This window comes from Petaurus breviceps, unplaced genomic scaffold (assembly GCF_028583685.1).
Source record: "Petaurus breviceps papuanus isolate PSGF00001 unplaced genomic scaffold, PetGlider_PUasm1.0 175, whole genome shotgun sequence".
NCBI lineage: Eukaryota > Metazoa > Chordata > Mammalia > Diprotodontia > Petauridae > Petaurus > Petaurus breviceps.
Genome location: NW_027185764.1, coordinates 35,333,890 through 35,354,116, shown reverse-complemented (window position 1 = coordinate 35,354,116; position 20,227 = coordinate 35,333,890). Strand labels below are relative to the sequence as shown.

Sequence of the window (20,227 nt, the reverse complement as noted above, 5' to 3'; positions counted from 1 at the left end):
AAAATAGTCAGTATCAAAGAAATATAGCATTACTGAACTCGTCCAGGTAGGGGCCTTCAGAGAAGTCTACCATTAAGTAGTAGTAAATTAGTCATGAGGTCTAGATTCCTGGGAAAGCCTACTAATCCCTGAAAATCTGAGGGGAATGAAGTCATGGAAGAGTAGGCTACTTTCTAAGAATCTAAAAATATATCTGAACCGGGGGGCAGGGGGATGAGATGTAACCAAAGATTATGAAAGGAAGGAAAAGTCTGATTACTGAAGCCTGGGTGCCAAAGGAAGAGCAAGACCCACCAGCTAGGCTAACCTCATGGTCAGCAATTTTTATATTGACTATCTTTTTCCTACTGCCTATGAACAGGTTCATCCCACACTATGTTGTGAGTCTAAGTTTTTAGGTAGGAGTTAAGTGACCTTAACTTTAAAATTTAGAGAATAAAAGGGCAAGGAGCCAAGTAACTGTCCTCAACATGATCATAGTATAGTTGTCAATAGACTACAAAACAATATCAGATTACACAAGAGCCAAGTTGCAAAGAGTTGTATATAAATAAAAGGATGAAAGACTAAGAGCTAAAAGGTAGATTATAAAGAACTTATTCTGGATGCTTCTTTTAAGGAATGAGAAAATTTAGTTCAAAGAGGCTAAGCAAATCCATAGTCATGAAAAAATGCTCTAAATCACTACTGATTAAAGAGGCAAATCAAAACAACTCTGAAATTCCACATCACACCTATCAGATTAACTAACATAGCATGGCACAACAGGAAAATGATAAATGTTGGAAAAGATATGAGAAAGTTGGAGTACTAATTCATTGTTGGTGGAGCTGTGAGCAATACCATTTCTAGGGCTGTATCCCAAAGAGATCATAAAAATGGAAGGATCCACACGTACAAAAATATTTATAGTAGCTCTTTTTGTGGTGGCAAAGAACTGGCAATTGAGGGGATGCCCATCAATTGGGGATGGCTAAACAAGTTGCAGTGTATGAATGTAATGAAATACTATTGTGCTATAAGAGATGATGAACAGGAAGATTTTAGAGAAACATGGAAAGACTTATGTGAACTGATACTGAGTGAGGGGAGCAGAAACAGGAGAACATTGTACACACTAAAAACCAAAGTGTGAAAAGACTGATTTTGATAGACTTAGCTTTTCTCAGCAATGCAAGGACCTAAAACAATTCCAAAGAACATATGGTGAAAAATGCCAGTCACTTCCAGAGGAAGAACTATAAAGTCAGAATGTAGAATGAAGCAGACTATTTTCCTTTTTTTTCTTTCTTGTGATTTTCCCATTTGTTTTAATTCTTCCATGCAACATGACTAATGTGAAAATGTGTTTATTAGGAATGAATGTGTAAAACCCATGTCAGATTGCAAGAGGGAGGGAGGGGAAGAAATTTAAAACTTATGGTAATGATTGTTGAAAACTAAAAATAAATAATTTAATGAAAAAAATAAAGTTAAGCAACTTACCCAAAGTCACATAGCTGGTGAATGGCAGAACTGAGATTCAAACTCATGTCCTCTGTAAACATTGTTTCACATATTTAAAAGCACATGGAATCAAAGTTGGTGAACTAAAAAAAAACAATATTAAGTTTTCTGATATGCTAAAATATCTTGTTTGAGATGACAGGCAGGTACTTCCTTTCTTCATACACTCCCAAATTAATTTTTTACCAAGAAACCCAATATACCTTTAAACAGCTATCATTTCTTTTGGTGTGGCATGAGAGGAAAGAGTTAGGAATCCTGGGTGAAACTTGCAAAGGGAAAATGAAACTCTGACATTTGTGGGACAAATACTTTCTAGCTAGTAAAGTTCTCCAAAATGGAGAGGGTTATTTCAGAAGATACTTTCTCACAGATGATCTTCATACCATGGTTGGTTGGACATATGAAAAGCATGATCCAGATAGAATTCTTCTTGATGGGCCTTGCTTTACAGTGTAGGATTTTTCTGATGCTTTGTCCCCACTTCATACTCTCTATGGCCTCATTATTATTCATACTGCTTAACTGAGTTCTGGAGAGAATGGAGATGGGGTATCTTGTTTGGGGCCTGTTGAGTTTGAAATGTCTACTGGACATCAAGTTTGAGATGTCCAAAAGGCAGGGGGAAGATACAAGATTGGAGGTCAAAAAAGAGTTTGGAGCAGGAAAATAGATTTTAGGGGTAGCATGAAGAACTATAGGGTTTAGCCACAGTAAGGAGTAAGGCCATTTTTTCATATGAGACAGGGGTAAAGGAGAAAGTAGTGACAGAAAACACCTGAGTTACAGGAGATGAGGAAGAAAGGAGAAAAGGGATCTTATGGTTAATGGAATATTTTTTTTCCTATGAAATATGAGGTCGGGAGCATTTGACAAAAAATGCTGGTAAAACTGGAGGGCAGTTTGGAAGAAAGTAGGCATAGAACAACATCTCACACCAAGATAAAGTCAAAATGGATGAATGATTTAGACATCAAGCGTGAGACCACAATTAAATCAGAATAATATGGAAAAGAATATACCTGTCAATTCTATCGATAAGAGAAGAGGTAATTACAAAAAAAAAGGGAGTGTCACAGGAAGTAAAATTGGATAATTTTGATTACATTAAGAAGTTTTTGCACAAAAAAATGCAGCAAGAATTAGAAAGAAAACAGGAAAATGGGAAACATTTTACAGGAGGTTTCTATGATTAAAGCCCAAATTCTCAAATATATAGGGAACTAAACCAAATTTATAAAAAATACATGTCATTGCTCAAGTGTTAAAAAGGATATGAACAGGTTGCTTTTAGAAAAAAAATAAAACTATCAATAAACATATTAAATTATTTAAATAACTATTTGTTAGAGAAATTCAGTTTAAATCAACCTTGAGAATCTTTCGTATATCTACGTGATTTAGTAAAAACAGAAAAAGATAGAGACAAAAGCTGGAAGGGATGTTGAAAAACTCGAACACTGATGCATTCTTGGTGGAGTTGTGAACTAGTATAACCTTTCTGGAGAACAATTTGGAACTATTTCCAAAGGACTATAAAACTGTGCATACCCTTTGACCCAGCAATATTCCTAATAGGTCTGTATCCAAAAGAGATGAAATAAAAGGGAAAAGAACACACACACACACACATATATATATGTATATATATATATATATATACGCATATACATATACATATATGTCAGGTATTTTTGTGGTGGCAAAGAATTGGAAATTTGGGGTGCTCATGAATTGGAGAATAGCTGAACAAACTGGGGTATAAGATTGTGTTGGAATTTTATTATGCTCTAACAAGTACAAGGGTTTCAGAAAAGCCTGGGAAAACTTTTATGGCATGAGGCAAAGTAGAGAACCAGGAGAATATTGTACATAACAACAGCAATATTGTAAGAAAGATCAACTGTGAAAGACTTAGCTACTCTGATCAAAACAGTGATCCAAAACTATTCTGGAGGACCTGTGGTTTAAAAAAAAATAAAATGCTATGCATTTCCAGAGACATAAGTGATAAACTCTGAGTGTAGATTAGAGCATAATTTTTTAATATTTTTAAATTTTTATTTGTGTGTGTCTGTTGCAACATGTTTAATACAAATATTTTTATGACTTTATATGTATAAGCAATATCATATTGCTAGCCTTCTCAAGGGGAGGGACCAGAAGAAGAGAGAGAATTTAGAAGCCAAAATATAAAAAAAATTAATGTTAAATTATATTCTTCCATATAATTGAGAAAAATTCAACAAAATAAAATACACTTTAAAATACTGTGTAAAGTTCTCAGCTGAGAGAACTCTTTATTCCATGGCTAGAACACCAAATATCTATTTTCTCACACCCAGGAATTTTCAATGTATTTCTCTATTTTAATACCATCTCCTCAATGAAAATTCATAATAAAATTATCTCCTAAGCCCTTCTCTCTTTTCTTTTCTCAGTTCTCCCCTTTGTTTCATTTCTCACTAGCTTTTTGATATCCCTCTCCCCCACTACCTATTCCTTCTAAAATGGAAGGGGCCAAGAACTCTATGCATGTTTCTACAAGACATATCCTTCCCAGGAAGAGGGGATACAGCTGAGCAAGAAAAGATGTATATGTGTGTCAGGCTGTCTGCAAGATTTCTTAAATATTGTCTTTGTGTTGATACTGTGCCAAGCCACAGTGAAAAAAATATTCCTGCCCTCAAGAACCTTATTTTAAGGAAATAATCACCTTGATGGTTCCATAAGTAGAATGTTTACTGGAGCGGTGGCTAGGTGGCAAAGTGAATAGAGTACTAGCCCTGGAGTTGGGAGAACCTGAGTTCAAATACAGGATAAGACACAACACTAGCCATGTGACCTTGGGCAATTTACTTAACCCCAATTGCCCTGCCTTCCCCCTCCAGAAAGCAAAGCAAAACAAAAATGTTTACTGGAAAGGCTGGTAATATTCAAACTAGTAAATTACTTAATAACCTCTTATAGTAACTCAAAGTACTTTAAAAACTGAATATTTACCCTTAAAAATAAATTACTCTGGTAATTCTTTTGCTTTATTTCATTAAATAGAATAGTTTAACTAAATATTGATGTTAATTTTTAAATGATGTACACATATTAGATGTTTAATGTGTTTTACTTAATAATTTTGCTTGAAGATATGAGCAGATGTTGGTATTTGAGGTTTTACCAAAGCTCTTTGAGATTAATGGAGCAAAAGTACTCTTAAGGAAACGTTTATTTCAACAATTACATTTATGGATTTTATTAACATTTGGGTGCTTTGTAATTTGCAGAGAGCAGATGTTGTTTCTCTATAAAGACTGCTAAGAGGAAGCAGATATTTCCCCTTTTAATTGGGGGAAATATTTCATTAAAAGTCTTTAATACAAAGGATTAGCTGGACCTTTGTTGTTCAGCTGTTTCAGTTATTCAACTCTTTGTGACCTCATCTGGAATTTTCTTGGCAAAGGTACTAGACTGGTTTGCCATTTCCTTATCCAGCTCATTTTACAAATGAGGAAACTGAGGCAAAAAGGGTTAAATGATGTCCCCAGGGTCATACAGCCAGTAAATGTTTAAGGCAGTATTTGAACTGATGATTATGAGTTTTCCTGATGTGAAGCCCAGTTCTCTATCCATTGTACCATCTAGGGGCCCTTAGCTGGATCTTAGAAGTCAGCTAGTGCAATTTTGTAATTTAACAGATGAGGAAACAGCCACAAGAAGGATAAATGACCTGACCAAGATCATATAGATAACTAATCATATAACAGCCTTGGAACTTTTGGGTAACATTTTATTTTTTATGATATTGAACATAGAGAAGAATGAAGGCCAAAAAGTTGAAGTCTATATATTTTGTCTTTCAGGTCAAAATATTTGAGTGTTTATTTTAAAGCATTAAATCGTTGATTTGAAACAAGGAAAAGGACTTGGAGATGATCTATATATGATCTTTAAATTCGCAACTAAAATCCCATCTTCTTTAGAAAGAATTTTCCACTTTATAGATGAAAAGTGTGAGGTCTGGGGAGGTTTGAGGGACTCAACCAATGTCATCCTATGTATTGTCTTTAAAAAGTGGCAGTTAAATGATGCAGTGAATAGAGTGCTGGACCTATAGTTAAGAAGATCTCAGTTCAAATTATGCCTCAGACTTTCATAGGTCTGAGAACCTAGACAAGTCCCTCAGTTTCTTCATTTATAAAATGAGATTAATAATAGCACCTACTTCCCAGGAATTTTGTAAGGATAAAAGGAAATAATATTTGTAATGTAATCTACAAATGCTACCAGTTATTATTTTTAAAATTGGACTCGAAAAGAAAGTTTAAAATTATGTGCCTATTTTTCTGTTCTCAAGCTCAAAATGTTCTTTAAACAATTATTTATTTATATATTTTTAAGTTTTTTTTATTTGAGTTCCCAATTCTCTCCTTCCCCCCACCTCACCATTGCTTGAAAAGGCAAGCAATATATCAAGTAAGCAATATATTAATCATACAAGTAAAATCATGCAAAATGTGTTTCTATACTAGCCATTTTAGCAAAAAAAAAAGCCATATATTCCCTTTTTTTCCATTCTTTTGACTTCATTTTATAGTTGGGTTTTTTTTTTATATCTCATTGGAGTTATTCAATTCCACTTCTCCAATTCTAACTTTTAAGTAATTATTTTTTTTTTCAGTGAATTTTTGTACCTATTTTTCCATTTGGCCAGTTTTTCTTTTTAAGGAGAGAATTTGTCTTCCTTTTTAACAATTTTGTCAATTCTGGGTTTTAGGGTGTAATTTTCTTCAATATTTTTTGTGTCTCTTTTACCAAGCTGTTAATTCTCTTTTCATGATTTTATCACATCACTCTCATTTCTTTTTAAAAGTTTTCCTCTACCACTCTTACCTTTTTCTTTATCTTTTTCAGGAATACTTGTTGGGCTTGTGTTCAGTTGTATTTTTCTTTGATGCTTTGCTTGTACCTATTTTCACACTGGTGTCTTCTGAGTTTTTTTTCTTGATCTTCCATGTTGCCATAGTAGTTTTTTTAAGGTCGAGTTCTATTTTCTGTTGTTTGCTAATTTTTCCAGCCTATTTTTTTACTTTGAATTTTATGTTTAACTTAGGTTTTGCTCCCCTGTGGGTAGGGAGGCACTGTTTCCCTTTCAACCTTTTTGTTATTACTGTTTTCAGAGTTAGTTCTGTGGTTCTATAAGTTTTACTATTTCCAAGGTGATATGACCTAGGGAGAGGTGTGATCACTGCTCTCTTGCTATGTGCTATATTTCTTACCCGGGAAGGGCCTCTTATCCTTTGCAGCTACAAGTAATGGCATCATTCATTGTATGCCAGGGGACTGTGACCAGTGCCTCCAATCCCCTGTAGCAGCAAGCACTAGTGCTCCTCACTTCAAAATGTTTTAAATATTCATGTTACTTCATTAAATTTGGGGTGGATGATTTAGATTCAACATTTAATGAAATTTGTGCATGTTATTCTTGATGGCACTTGAAAATATTTAAAAATATATAGTACATTGCATTGTACTATGTAATATATTATAATAATGTTGTATCTAGCATGTTTACCTCAGCTAATTACTTGTGTTTTAATTCTTACAATATAACAAAGTCCAATCAACAAATTTTCATTAAGCAACTATTATACATAAGATACGGTGAGATAGCACATAAGCAGCAGTGATAGAAAGAGGCAAAAGACATTCCCTGTTTTCAAGACCTTTCCATATAATAGGGGAGACTACACATAGTCATATATAAAGCTAGTTATCTACAGAAAAAAAAATAGGAAGTAATTAACCGAAGGAAGTCACTAGAATTAAGAGAGAATTCTTTCTAAAGAAGGTGGGATTTTAGTTGGAAACTTAAAGTCAGGGAGTTTAGTAATCAAAGCATTTCAGGCATGAAGAACAGCCAGAAAAAATGTTCAGAAGTGAGAAATGGAATATCTTCTTCAGGGAACAGTTAGGAGGTTAATGTCAAGGAGTAAGGTCTAAGACTGAAGAAGTTAGAAGGGGCTAGATCATAAAGGACTTTGATTGTTAAGCACAGCATTTTGTATTTGATCCTGGAGGCAATAGGAAGCCACTGAATTTTATAAAATAGGCAGGTGAAGTGATTGGATTTGGGCTTCAGGAAAATCCTCATAATGGCTGAATGAAGGGTGGATTAAAGTGGAGAGAGACTTGAGGCAGGTCATCAAACCAAGAGGATCTTGCAATAGTCCACGTATGAAATGATGAGGACTTGTATGAGAGCGGTGCCTTTTAGAGGAGGACAAGTGGGTTTATTAGAGAAATGTTGGCATGGTAAAGTCAAGAGACCTTGGCAATTGTTTGTATTTGGGATATTGGAGATAGTGAGAAATACAAGATGACATATAGGGTGGGGAACCTGAGTAGCAGGAAAGATGATGTTGCCCTCTATAATAATAGGGAAGGTAGGAGGAGGCTGGAGGGGAAAATGAGTTCCATTTAGGGCATATTGAGTTTAAGATGTCTACTGGACATTCAATTCAAGATATCTAAAAGGATGCTGTTTTGTTTTATTATTCCTTTTATCTGTTTTTTAGACTTTTATGTAGAATAATTAAAGGCACATTCCTCTTTCCCCTAATGTTTTATTTATTTCATTAAATATTTTCCTAATGCATGTAATTTTTTGAACATGATTTAAAAAGAAATTCAGTTCCAAATTCTCTCTTTTCCTCCCACCTTTCCCCACTCTTTTAGAGGGCAAGTAATATGATATCAATTCTACATGTGAAATTATGCAAAACATGTTTCCAAATCAGCCATGCTTCAAAAGAAAACAGACCACAATAAGAAAAATAAAGTAAAAAAAAAAATAACACATGCCTCTTCTTTCCCATTATTTAATGCAAGATTGTGTGCCCATGTAAGATACCTATCTCCACATGGCTTGTCTGGGGTTCAAGAGAGGCATGGGTACGTATCTCTGGAATCTTATCTACCCCTTTCTAAAGAAAGCTCTGATTCCTGCCTTAAAAGGGGTAAGGGAATTGCTACAAAGCTGGCTATTCCTTTTCTAAAATTTCTTCTATAGGATAATTCTAGTAGAAATATATATCCTCCCCCCCACCTTCCCCACACATATTTCTAGTCTAGTAATTCAATAATTTAAAAACAAAATCCTCCTTTCGAGTCACAAGTCCTCAAGGTAGGAAGGGAGCCATAGGCTTACAGCTGCTGGCTTGACCTCCTCCTACCAAACACGAGTTCTACAAAAGATAATCACACATGGCAAATAGTGAGAAAATCCATTCATCCAAGTAAAACAGTAAACAGAAATTGTAGAAGTTATGCAAATTAGAATACATCATATAAATACACAAAAGTGAATAAGTTTTCCTGATGGAGTAAGATAAAATCTCAGCTTAAACCAAGAAAGAGAGAACCCCATCTCACCAAAAGAGAAATTCTTTATTTCTCTATCTTACATGTCTAGAGAGGCAAACTAGAAATCAGGAAAATTTTGAGGAGCTAACAGGCTTTCCTTACATGTCTACATCTTCAAAAGTCTTTCTCTCCCTTCCCCATGGAGAAGGTACTGAAAAAAGTTCAGGACCACATTTTTATGTTCTCTCTGTGTGTCTCTCTTTCTATCTCTCTCTCTCTCTCTCAGATATCTCTCTCTAGCTCTGGCACCAGCTGTACCCCTCAAACAACTACAAAGTGTCCAGTCAACATTTTCTGTGCCAATTAGGAATCTCAATCTGCATACTCTGCAACATGAAAAGTGCCCCAGGCTTGGAAACCTGGGTTTACATTCTAACACTTTTAGAAAACATTGTCCTATCCTCTAATTTAGCAAATATGAAACTGTTCTTGGGCCTTTTTTATCCCCAATTACTTTCTTGCCCAATACATCCCTTCTTTTATTCATCTCAGAATAATTAGTAATTAGTTTCCCTCTGTGCCTTTGTCTCCTCTCCTCTCCTCTCCTCTTCTTTCTCTTTCTGTCTCTCTATCTCTTTGTCTGTCTCTCTGTCTCTGTCTCTCTCTGTCTGTCTTTCTGTCTGTCTCTCTCTCTCTCTGTGTCTCTCTCTTTCTGTCTTAATCTTTCCTTCTCTCTCCCCCTCTACTTCCCCCCTCCTTTGACTGGATCCTGTATTGGAAGGACTCCTTTCTATTCAGAGTAGGAATAAAACTAAATTTTATGTTTACCTTCCAAATCATTAATTAACTCTATTCTTAATTTTTTCCACTTCTTCTTTCCTGACCAAAGGTTATCTCACTTGGTTTACATTTCCACATCTCAGTCCAATTAGAAGCTTCCAACCTAACTAAGGAACAGATTTTCAATGGCTTGTCTAGGGTCACAGGGCTAAAAAGCTTTAGGGAAAGTCTTTCAACTCATGTCTTCTTCATTCTGAGTCCCAAACTCTGTCTACCATACCATAAAATAAAATTAATAGCATTATTGCTTTTCAATCATGAAATGTTTATAATATACTTTCCTCACGAGCATATGATTTAGGCAGCTTTATCTCTATTTTATAGATAAAAGACTGAAATCCTGAGAATTCAAGTAATTTGTCAAAGGTCACTAAGCCCATAAGTGCTAGACCTAAGGATGAGATCCAGGTCTTCTGATTCCAAGACCAACACTCTATCCAAGATGTCCAGATTTTTCCAAAGTTTCCAAATGTTGTCTAATGTATGGCTTCCCAAGGGAAACAGGTCATCTGTGTTACCTAATAAAGTAAATGGGCAATATTTATTAAGTCCACACTTAGTATAGTGCTCTATACAAGGCAGCATTGAGAATTCAGTTAGTCAATAAAAATTGCAAAAGGAAAATGTGCCACTGTTGGTATTAAGCAAATTGAAATATGAAATGTGTAGACATATTAATTTAGATTGAGAAACAATAGCAGATGCTATAGTCTTATATTACTAATTCATAATTTGGGAAATGACTGTTGATCAATAGTGACTCTTTTAATTAACTGCTTAGTTCTACCCTCCACTCCACTTACATGCTATGCACGCCTTATATGTTGAATTGAGTACAGATGCAAAATGACCTTAAAGGGTAAAATCACAAATCATTAACCTGATCTTAGTCATGAATGTTATTTTTTTCCTATCCTGTGTTTTTGACATTCTGAAATAACTTGCACTAAAGCAATGCATCGTTTATGTCTCCATTTTGAACCATAAGTGCATGTGTCCTTGTTGAATCTGGCAAATTCACCTCGATAATCATTCTCAGCTCAAAATGTTCTGACTGGATGCTTTAGCCTAAAGGAAGAAGCATTGCAGTATCTGGCTTATGGTGGCACTTTCTCCTAACACCTGCTCTTATAGAAAGTGGAAAGCTTCTTACTTGAAACATTTATTCTCCTAGAATCTTATTCCCAGGTATTTAAACATCTTATTTTTGAGGAACCTGTCCACAGTTATCACAGGGCTTGTATGTTTTTTTTTCTACTGAGATTGACATGTAAACAGTTCTGTGACACACTTATCAGAACTTGGACCTCAAAAATAGTATTGTCCTTCAGAGTGGTTGCCTCGGGTAATGAAATGCTTATTACAAAAAACTGCTATGGTTCAGTCTTGGTTGGAGCTCCTTTTGTAGCACTGCTTCTGGAGTTGACTAACAACCAGGATACTTGGCCCTACTTGCAGCCTCATTTAGTTTTTGACCAAAGGCAGAATTCATGCAGAATCAAAGAAAAAGCCACACATTCTGAAGAAAATTTGCAAAGACCAGTCCCCTAATAATTCAGCAATGTTGCCTTGTTACATTTCAACCAATCAAAATCAAGGTTCTTAGTGTGTTTGCAGAAACCAAGATACTCACGTAATAGTCAACTGATCAATAATTTGAAAAGTAGCATGAAGTAATGGACAAAGTACCATTGAGAGTCAGACCAAGCATCGAATCTGATTTAGGACACACACTAGCTACATGACCAAATGCAAGTTACTTAAATTCTATAAACATCAGTTCCCCAATTAAAAAGGGGGAAGATAATCATTCCTCATAACATTATTGTGAAGATAAAACCCCATAGCAAACATTCAGCATTTTGAAAAAAAAAAACATGATAAAAATGCAAATTATTTTAAGTTAGGCAGTGCATTTTCTTTTTAATTTTGTAAAATTTTCAAATTTAAAGTTAAATAAAAAAGAAATAAATTTAAATACTAAAACCAAATACAAAATAAGAAAAGGGGAAAAAATATTGTCATGTGCACAGCAGAATATGAGAGGATTCAAAATATAAAGCAATAAATTTCCATTTCAAGACAACCTCTGTAATAAATGCTGTCCTTATTTGTACTCTGTTTCTCTGAAGGTGAATAACATCTTGCTTCGTAATTCTAAGTTTTTACATACTTTTCTAAATCCCCACCAAAACTTTTCCTACACCACAGAAATTTTCCTATCTCATATTGTCCAGTAATTTTAAATAGTCTAAAATAGTATTGATTAATAGGACTGAGATATAGCATCGTTATTTTTCTCTTTTTTATTAAATCTGTTATAGCTTTAACTTGGTCTGAGATCATGATTTCTAACCCTGTTTTTTTCTTTCCCTAATAAACTCTTTTCTTGATCTTTGTTTGTTTATATCTCCTATTTCCTATCCCTCCTGACTCCTCTACTTTATTTCCATGCACTACCTTACTCTCCTATTACTTAACCATCCCCCCCCAACCTCCCTTATACCTCACCTCCCCTTTCCCAGGTAGTTCATTTTTGATACTTCCATGGTTCATTGATTTGATTGATGTAGCACTCCCTCATCATACTATAGACTCTTTCATGTAGCTTCATAATGTGTTTCACAATACTACCACCCAAATTTCTAGGAGTTTCCTTAAATGTCTTGTTGTTGTGTAGTATGAAGGCATTATAAGAGCTGTTCATCTGGATATACTGGAAGCAAATCAAACTCAAAATATAAAAAATTGAAGTCATTATGTCTGTTTCCTCTCTCCTCATCCAAGCCAACCCCCTTTTCAAATTTATTTAGTTGGGTCAAGAACCCACCATCCCTCTGATCATATAGATCAATAACCTTGGCATCACCTTTGACTCCTCACCATTGCCAAGCCCATATATGCAATTAAGTGCCAAACTTTGTTTTTAACTCCAAAATATCTTGGTATTTATTACTTTCCCTTTACTCATCTTGTGACCATTTTAGTTCAGGCCTTCATCTTTCCCCTGAACTACTGCAATTGCCTCCTACTTAGTCCCTGTGCTTCAGGTCTTTCCCATCTCTAAGCTATGTTGTCTTTATTCCTGAAGTTTGCATCTGATTATATCATTTCTTAATCAATAAATTCCAATGACTTACTATCAACTTTCAAATCAACTGTAAACTCCATTGGTTAGTTTTTGAAGTTCTTCCTAACCCAAACTGACTTACCTTTCAAATTTTAGTACTTATTGCTCTCCTTCCTGGACTATGTGGTCCAAACAAATTGACTTTCTTGATGATTTTGATATATAGTTCTGCAGCTTCAATCTCTGAGATTTCTGGCTAATTTCCATACCTGGAATGCAGTCTCAACTCATTTCCTTCAACGTTCTGCTCATGTCCCATTTTACCTAAAGCTTCTCTTGATTTTCCCAATTTTGAGTGCCCTTAACCTTGTATTTAGTTTGTATTTAATCTGTATATACTTATTTATGTGCATGTGTTTTCCTCTGATAAAATGTAAGTCAATTGAGGGTAGGGAGTACTAGATTTTTGTCTTTATATCTCAAGCACTTCTTGGCACAGTCTGCTGGGTCTGACCAGTCTCTCAGACCTAGATGCCTTCTCTTACCAGACACCCTAATTCCAAACCCCTGTTTTCCCCAGTTCATCCTGACTTAGAACCTGAATCCCTTGGCACTTTTTTCTTTAAATATTACCTATTTGCATAAACTCCACACAGTCGAGATTGTGGTGTGGAGGGGGAGGGGGAATATGATGTTTTGGGGAGTTTGTCAGAACCTCCTAGAATATAAAAGTGCTTGTGGAATGAGGGATTTATTGACCATTCTATTAATTCTAGTCCTCATTAAATGACTAGCCTGCCTCCTTTTCAAGTTGTTTTATTCAAAATGCTATACAATTTTGCATTGGAAATATGTAGTTGCCTATTCTCATAGATTCCTTACCTCTCCCTTGTCCGTTTAATTTTTTAAACAGGTAGGAACATTATTTTTAAAGGTAGAATGCATGAGAAATGTCTGATCAAATAAGGGCAATATTCCTAATTGAAGTCAGCACTAACTTCAGAAGTATAATGTATCACATATACCTACACCTATGTGTAATATATATGCAACAGGAGATCCCTCTTTCTCTGTTAATGTCCTTAATTTCCCCTTTTGGATATAAATTCTGCTTTGAAGTCATATGCAGATATAATGGTAATGTAATTTGAATTTGAAGACCCCTTTTTGGATTGGCGAGTAAGCAGGTACTTAGCACTTAGTAACTGATCAAGCCTCTGTTGGGGAAACAGAAGGTATGAACTCCTGTCTCCTGTTACTAACATAACAGGAAGGGCTTGCATGAAACAGGAAGCTAATGCTGTGTGTATATATGGAAAAACCCCAGGAAGGGACAGTCAGAATTTCGTGGGACCAGCATCTTGAGGCAGAGCATCTACAGAAGAGAAATGAAAATCAAGAACTGAGTCAGAATTTCCTGAGAACTTGTGGTGGTGGACCTTCTTCTGAAGAGGAGCCCAGGAGCCCCATGGGGTCCCCACCCCCAGGCTGGATAAGGTGATTCTGAATTTTTGATCAAGCTTCAGAAGACTGAGGAAGTATAACCCGGATGCTAAGACTTTGTCTGTTTGTGCCTTGGTTGAGCCTTGAATTCCCAGGAACAGAAATTGTGAAGGATTTGAGATGGACTGGACCTATGAACTTCAGTGTGGAGCAGGATTTGCATGGAGAGCTGGACAAGGAACTGGGATCTGTCTGCCTTTGAATCCAGGTGACTGGTGGATTCAGGTAGGAGTACCCTGACTCAAGTAAAGATGAAAAGACCTCTCAGTGAGTACTGAATAGTGACGAAATTGTATGACCTAGGGGTGGAAGGTCTGTGTATTTTTTAATGGTTGTACTTAGTAATGAATGATACTTAGTCCTTGATTGCTTAGTAAGTGACTGATTGAGTTAACTTAGTGTTCCCCATGAGTGGAAGACTTTAACTATTGTACTTTGAGATGATTGTTCTTTGTTCAAAACTTTGTGGCCACTATGGTGGAAACTATGTGGCTATTTTGACGATAAGCTGTTGTGAATACTATATTGTGATTTTCTGTGATAAATTACCATATTGTGAATGCTGTACATTGATTTTCTATGGATGTTTAACTTTGATTTGTTACTGAATCGAATATTCACTATACTTAAAAGCTTTTCACAGTAGCATTCTTCTATAAAGCTGCTCATGCATGGTGTTACAGCACCAGGTTGATCATACCTTGAGTATGATCACCAGGTAGCTTGAGTACTTCATTGTGTTGGGATGATCTCTTAGGCCCAGATGTCCTTCTTCCCAACTGCCCTAATTCCAAACTCCAGTTTTCCTTTATGCTTTTTGGTTAGAATCATAATCTTTTTTTTTTTTTTTTGGTTTTTGGAGGGCAATTGGGGTTAAGTGACTTGCCCAAAATCACAGGGCTAGTAAGTGTGTCAAGTGTCTGAGGATATATTTGAACTTAGATCCTCCTGACTCCATGGCCAGTGCTCTGTTTACTATGCCACCTAGCTACCCCATAGAATCATAATCTTTAATAAACTTTTGTGTGCTTAGCGCTTCAAGAATTATTTCTTTGCATAACTTCCATATTTGCTTCAGGGTAGGGAGCTTCATTCTCTGGGGAGCTCACCATATCATTATATGAATACATTTGGATCATTTTAATATTTTATACCATGGGGCCAAATCCCAAGCTCATCATACTCCAAAACCTTTTTTCCAATGATGTGTTTATTTCATGATTCAGATTTTGCAAACAACTATTCTTCAATCATTATTCCCCCAACCACCCACAGCAAAATAGAGATCACTTTGTTTTCCATAATGGAATTAAAGACATTATAACTACATGTAGAATTAAAGCTAGAAAATTGCAAAAATAAATTACATTTTTGGTAAGCGTGCTAAATCCATTTGTTTCATATGTTAATATTTATGAAGTACCCTCTTTTAGCTCTTTTATCCTTAGTTTTACATCTCATCTACACACATGCACGTACACACAAATACACATGAATACTTTTCTTAATAACAATGAAATGGTAATTTTTAAAAATCAATAAATTACTACAAGTGGGAAAGAATACTTAGTGGGATCAAATTTAGTTTAAAACAAGTTTTAATTCTATCTATACCACTGAAGAACAATTGTATGCTTAAGAAATAATATACAAACATACTGACAAAAAATAATAATCAATTAGTTGTTAGTCCATAGGAGATCAAAAGGGTTATCTGGCCCTTTTTTTTTTCCCCCAAATGAGATTAAAGTTTTGTTTTTGTTTTTTTTTTGTTCCAGAATTATTCATAGTTTTTGTTATCTGTGGATACTATATGTGGTGAAAATTTAAATAAAAACAAAGGAGAAATTTGCTAATAAAATGCAAATACAGAGATAGAAAATATTTCTAACTCTACCTAAATCCACTCAAATCCTATTTCCATGTTGCATTTCATGTAGCCAGAGAGATAAAATTTCTCAAAACTCACTCAAATGTAGTATTATGTGTTTCTTTTATTAACATTTGATTGCATTTGGCAGTAATGATGGGTTTCACAGCCAAGACAAAGCAACTATTGAATACATTTACCCTTCAAACTAAGTTTGTTATTTTTTGATAAATACAAATTTAGCAAAGCCTACTTTGAATGCTGTACTGATCAACAGAGCTGTGGGAAAATCAGTGATTGCATGTATTGCATGTTTCAATGCTTTATCCTTTTTACCATTTCCTATTAAATCATCTAATCCTTTGATACAATTTTGCTCTCCATAATCTTTGAGAGGTTGCTAAAAATAACTTCACTATCACATCTGACCATTTGTTCAGTACTAGAGGATATATCTCATCCAATATTCAGAAATCTAGGTGGAAAGTAAGCATGTTCATTTGCATAAGCAAGTACTGTTGAGGACATCGATGACCCATAAGGGAAAGAACAGGTCCTGCTACAGTATCATTTTGGGTGGCAGGACTAAGAAGTAGAAGTCATAGCTCCTATGGTAATTAAAATAGGCATTAAATAATCACAACAATGCACAAGAAGGCACATGGTAATTATCTGCTATCTCTTAATGTTCTAAATCAGTAATTTAATTCTTCCAAAAACATAACTCTCTTCTGTGCTACATTTTGTGACTGGATAACTATGTCGTGAAATCATCAGTCCTTTGTCCAATGGTTTTTGGAAGTTAAATAACTTCTATGGGGTGAAGTATGCAAAATAATTCTGTAGCTCATGCATTTTCAAGAGGTGATGGATCTTTCCATATTATCCTCTAATGGACAGGAGCTACTTTTGCATTCTGATCATATTACTTTATTCCCATGGGCTCTGAAATAGAGCTTCGCTTCCTCATTTGACTTGGCTTACTGTTCGTATTTTTTTTTTCCTTTTTTACAAGGAACTGCATATTTTGCTTTTTGCTGCCTAGGGCAACTTGACTAATTATTTTATCAAGGATATTCTTGTTCCTAAGTATATTCTAATGAGGCTACAAAAGTAAAATTAAGATAGCATCTATAAAGCTCACATTAAAGCACAAATAAAAAATAAAGTTCTGGAAAATATAAATTTTTAAAGGTTCAGTTCATTGTTAATAGATATCTTATAAATTAATAAATAGAAAATTCATTATAAAGATTTCAATTTTGGTTTTGTAAATATCTTAGTGATGTCCATGCCAAGGAAAAGTCATTGATTTTGGATGGGGCTAAGGGGCTTCTTGTGAAAAGCTGAGACTGTGAGAAGAAAGAAATGGAGGAAATTAGCAAAATTCAATTAAAAAAACATGATTATTCCTTTCTACTATTTTTCTGGAGAAAATGTTTTACAGAATCATGATGCTGGGAGGGAACTTGGGAATCTGGTTATTTTGTTCTTTCTTTTTTTATCAAGTCTACAATTTAACCACCCCCAGAAAAAAAAATGATATAACTCCAGAATTGTCTCTCTTAGTATATAATTATAATTATTGATTTTCAGCTTTCTATAAAAGTTCCTCATGGTACAGTTGAAAAATCACACCTCTTCATGTATTTGAATACCACTCTACAATTTTCTCTTATCCAGTAAAAAAATATCCCTTTTCTTCAGCTAAGTTTCTCATATGGCATGAATTAAGATATTTCTTCACTCAGGTCTTCCTTGTTTTATTATTTTACATCTTATCAATATCCTTCTCAAAATGTGGTGCCTGTAACTTACCTCAATATGTGATTTGAGAAGTCCTTAGAACAGTAGGACTGAAGAGTATTCCTTTCCTCAAGAAGCCTCAGCATGGCTTATCTGTTATATAACATTGTAGACTTGGTAGAGTAAAATCCCTAAATCTTTTTTATGTGATTTCCTGTGTACCCTGGGTTGAGTACCACCAGGCCTAAATTAACAAAGACCTGGATTCAAAACTTGTGCCTGACACACTAACTGTGGGACCCTGGGCAAGTCACTTAAGCTTTTCTGCCCCAGTTTCCTCAACTATAAAGTGGGAATAATAATAGCATCTACCTCCCGTTACAAAGCACTTAGCATAGTGTCTGGAAGATAATAGATTCTTAATAAATGCTGGTTTCCTTCATTCTCATGCCTCCCCTATTTCATATGGATGACAATTATTGTTATTAATCCAGATGTAAGAAGTAATATTTATTCTTGTTATATTTTATCTTATAAGATCATACTTATTCTTCTGACCTATTCAGATCTTTTGAAATCCTGACTCTGTCGTCCAGTAATTTGACTTGACCTTCTAGGTGTTTTTTTTTTTTATAATATGTGAATCTAATATGCATGTCATGTATGACTTTATCTAGATCTTTGATGAAAATGTTAAACAGCACAGAGCCAACCATAGATCCCCAGAGCAAGTCTATTTTCAAGTTAATATCAAACTAATCAGAGGTACTCTTTGGATATTAACCAGTTTTCACTCCACTGTAGTGGACTCTAATGTAGTTTTACATTACAGTATTAAAAGAGGGAACATATCAATTTGTCCTTCTTTGTTCATTAGACATATATCAGTACTCTTGCTTCCTTAGTTATGAACACTATTCCTTTTTTAAAAAAAATTCCAACATTTTAAAAAATAGAAAAATGATAGTTTATCAATTTTTTTCTCTATAATATAGAAAAAAAATATAGCTATAGCTTTCTTCCGATCCTCCAATATTATGATCCCATTAAAATAAATACTATGTTACTGTGGCAGGACCCAGCCTTGCTGAAGTCACCCTGTTTGTATTCACCACTTTTTTTCCTCCTAGATGTTCACTAATTATTAGCTAGCTTATAATTTTGCTAAAACAAATAAAATCTAATTGGTCTGTAGTTTCTAGGTCTCATTCACTTTCTTTTAAAAAAAATCAAAATGATGTTTTCACTTGGATAATTTTACTAAATGACATCTCACTAATAATACCCTTGCTATCACATATGACCATTCTTTCAATGCTCAAGGATATAGTTCCTCTGATTCAGATGACCTGAACTCATCAAGGATAGCTAGGTAGTTATCAGTAAGTCCTTTAGTCATTTTTGTTCTGTTTTCTAGTCTAAGGATCAATTTGTCTGCCATAAAAAATAAAATGGAGTTTCTTCTATCCATCATCAGTTGTTCCTCATAAAAGTATTAAATTAATTTTAAATTATATTTTTCCATTTTAGTTTCCCCCATATCCTTCCTGTTACTTGACTAGTGAGTTTGCTGTTAGAGCAGATACTTCAGAGGGTAGATTTTTCAACTTTAGAACAGAGAAAGGAACCATGTTTAATAACAAGTTTCCCCCCAGGATTACATTCTGAAGAGAGAATATGTGATTTTGTCCTCCTCAGTTTGGTAGAAGAGGGACTTACTTTGAAGTTTATAAGAATCGTCAAAAAGAAATGCTTTCTGAAAGTAAAAAGAAGGTAGGTCATCAATACAAAAATTCAATTCAACAAATATTTATTGAATATCTGTCCTGAACACTAGGAAATGCTTAAACTCTCCCCATTATTTTATTTGTTTTAGATAGTAGAAAATGAGGGTGCTTTTCCTACTTGCTCCATTCAACATCGTAATGTGCAACTTAATAATTTAATGGAGATAAGGCATATGTCGATGACTCTGATAAAAGGCAGGGTAACACAAGTAAAAAAAAACTGAGGTAAAATGACTTTCTCATGGAAGGATCCATGGAGTAGATCACATCTGAAGTGAATCTTGAAGAAAAGGAGCAATTTCAATTGACTCAAGACCATTCCAAACTAGAGGTACAGTGCAAGCAAATCTATGGAGACAGAAGAGGGAAGGATGAGAAAAGCTGATGAAGAAGAGCCTTACTTGGGTAGTATCTTGACACAAGAACATGGAGGTACCATGTTTCCCCGATAATAAGACACTATCTTATTAATTTTTTTGGAAAGAAAAACACCAGAGGGCTTATTTTAAGGGGAGGGCTTATGTTGTCCTGCCTCAGCTCTCCTCC

At 34.8% G+C, this 20,227-nt stretch overlaps 1 protein-coding gene across 3 annotated transcripts in view; it reads left to right on the top strand.

The window, feature by feature from the left end:
* EDIL3 (EGF like repeats and discoidin domains 3) overlaps positions 1-20,227 on the top strand; it is a 629,193-nt gene that overhangs the window by 206,322 nt on the left and 402,644 nt on the right. The window contains exon 1 of one of the 3 annotated variants that reach the window (XM_069085067.1): positions 14,131-14,545. The exons of the other annotated variants lie outside the window; for them this stretch is intronic. Coding sequence (XP_068941168.1) covers positions 14,530-14,545 — 16 coding nt within the window. The 5' untranslated portion in view covers positions 14,131-14,529. Of the gene's footprint in view, positions 1-14,130; positions 14,546-20,227 lie in introns of those variants that run through there. 3 annotated transcript variants of the gene reach the window in all.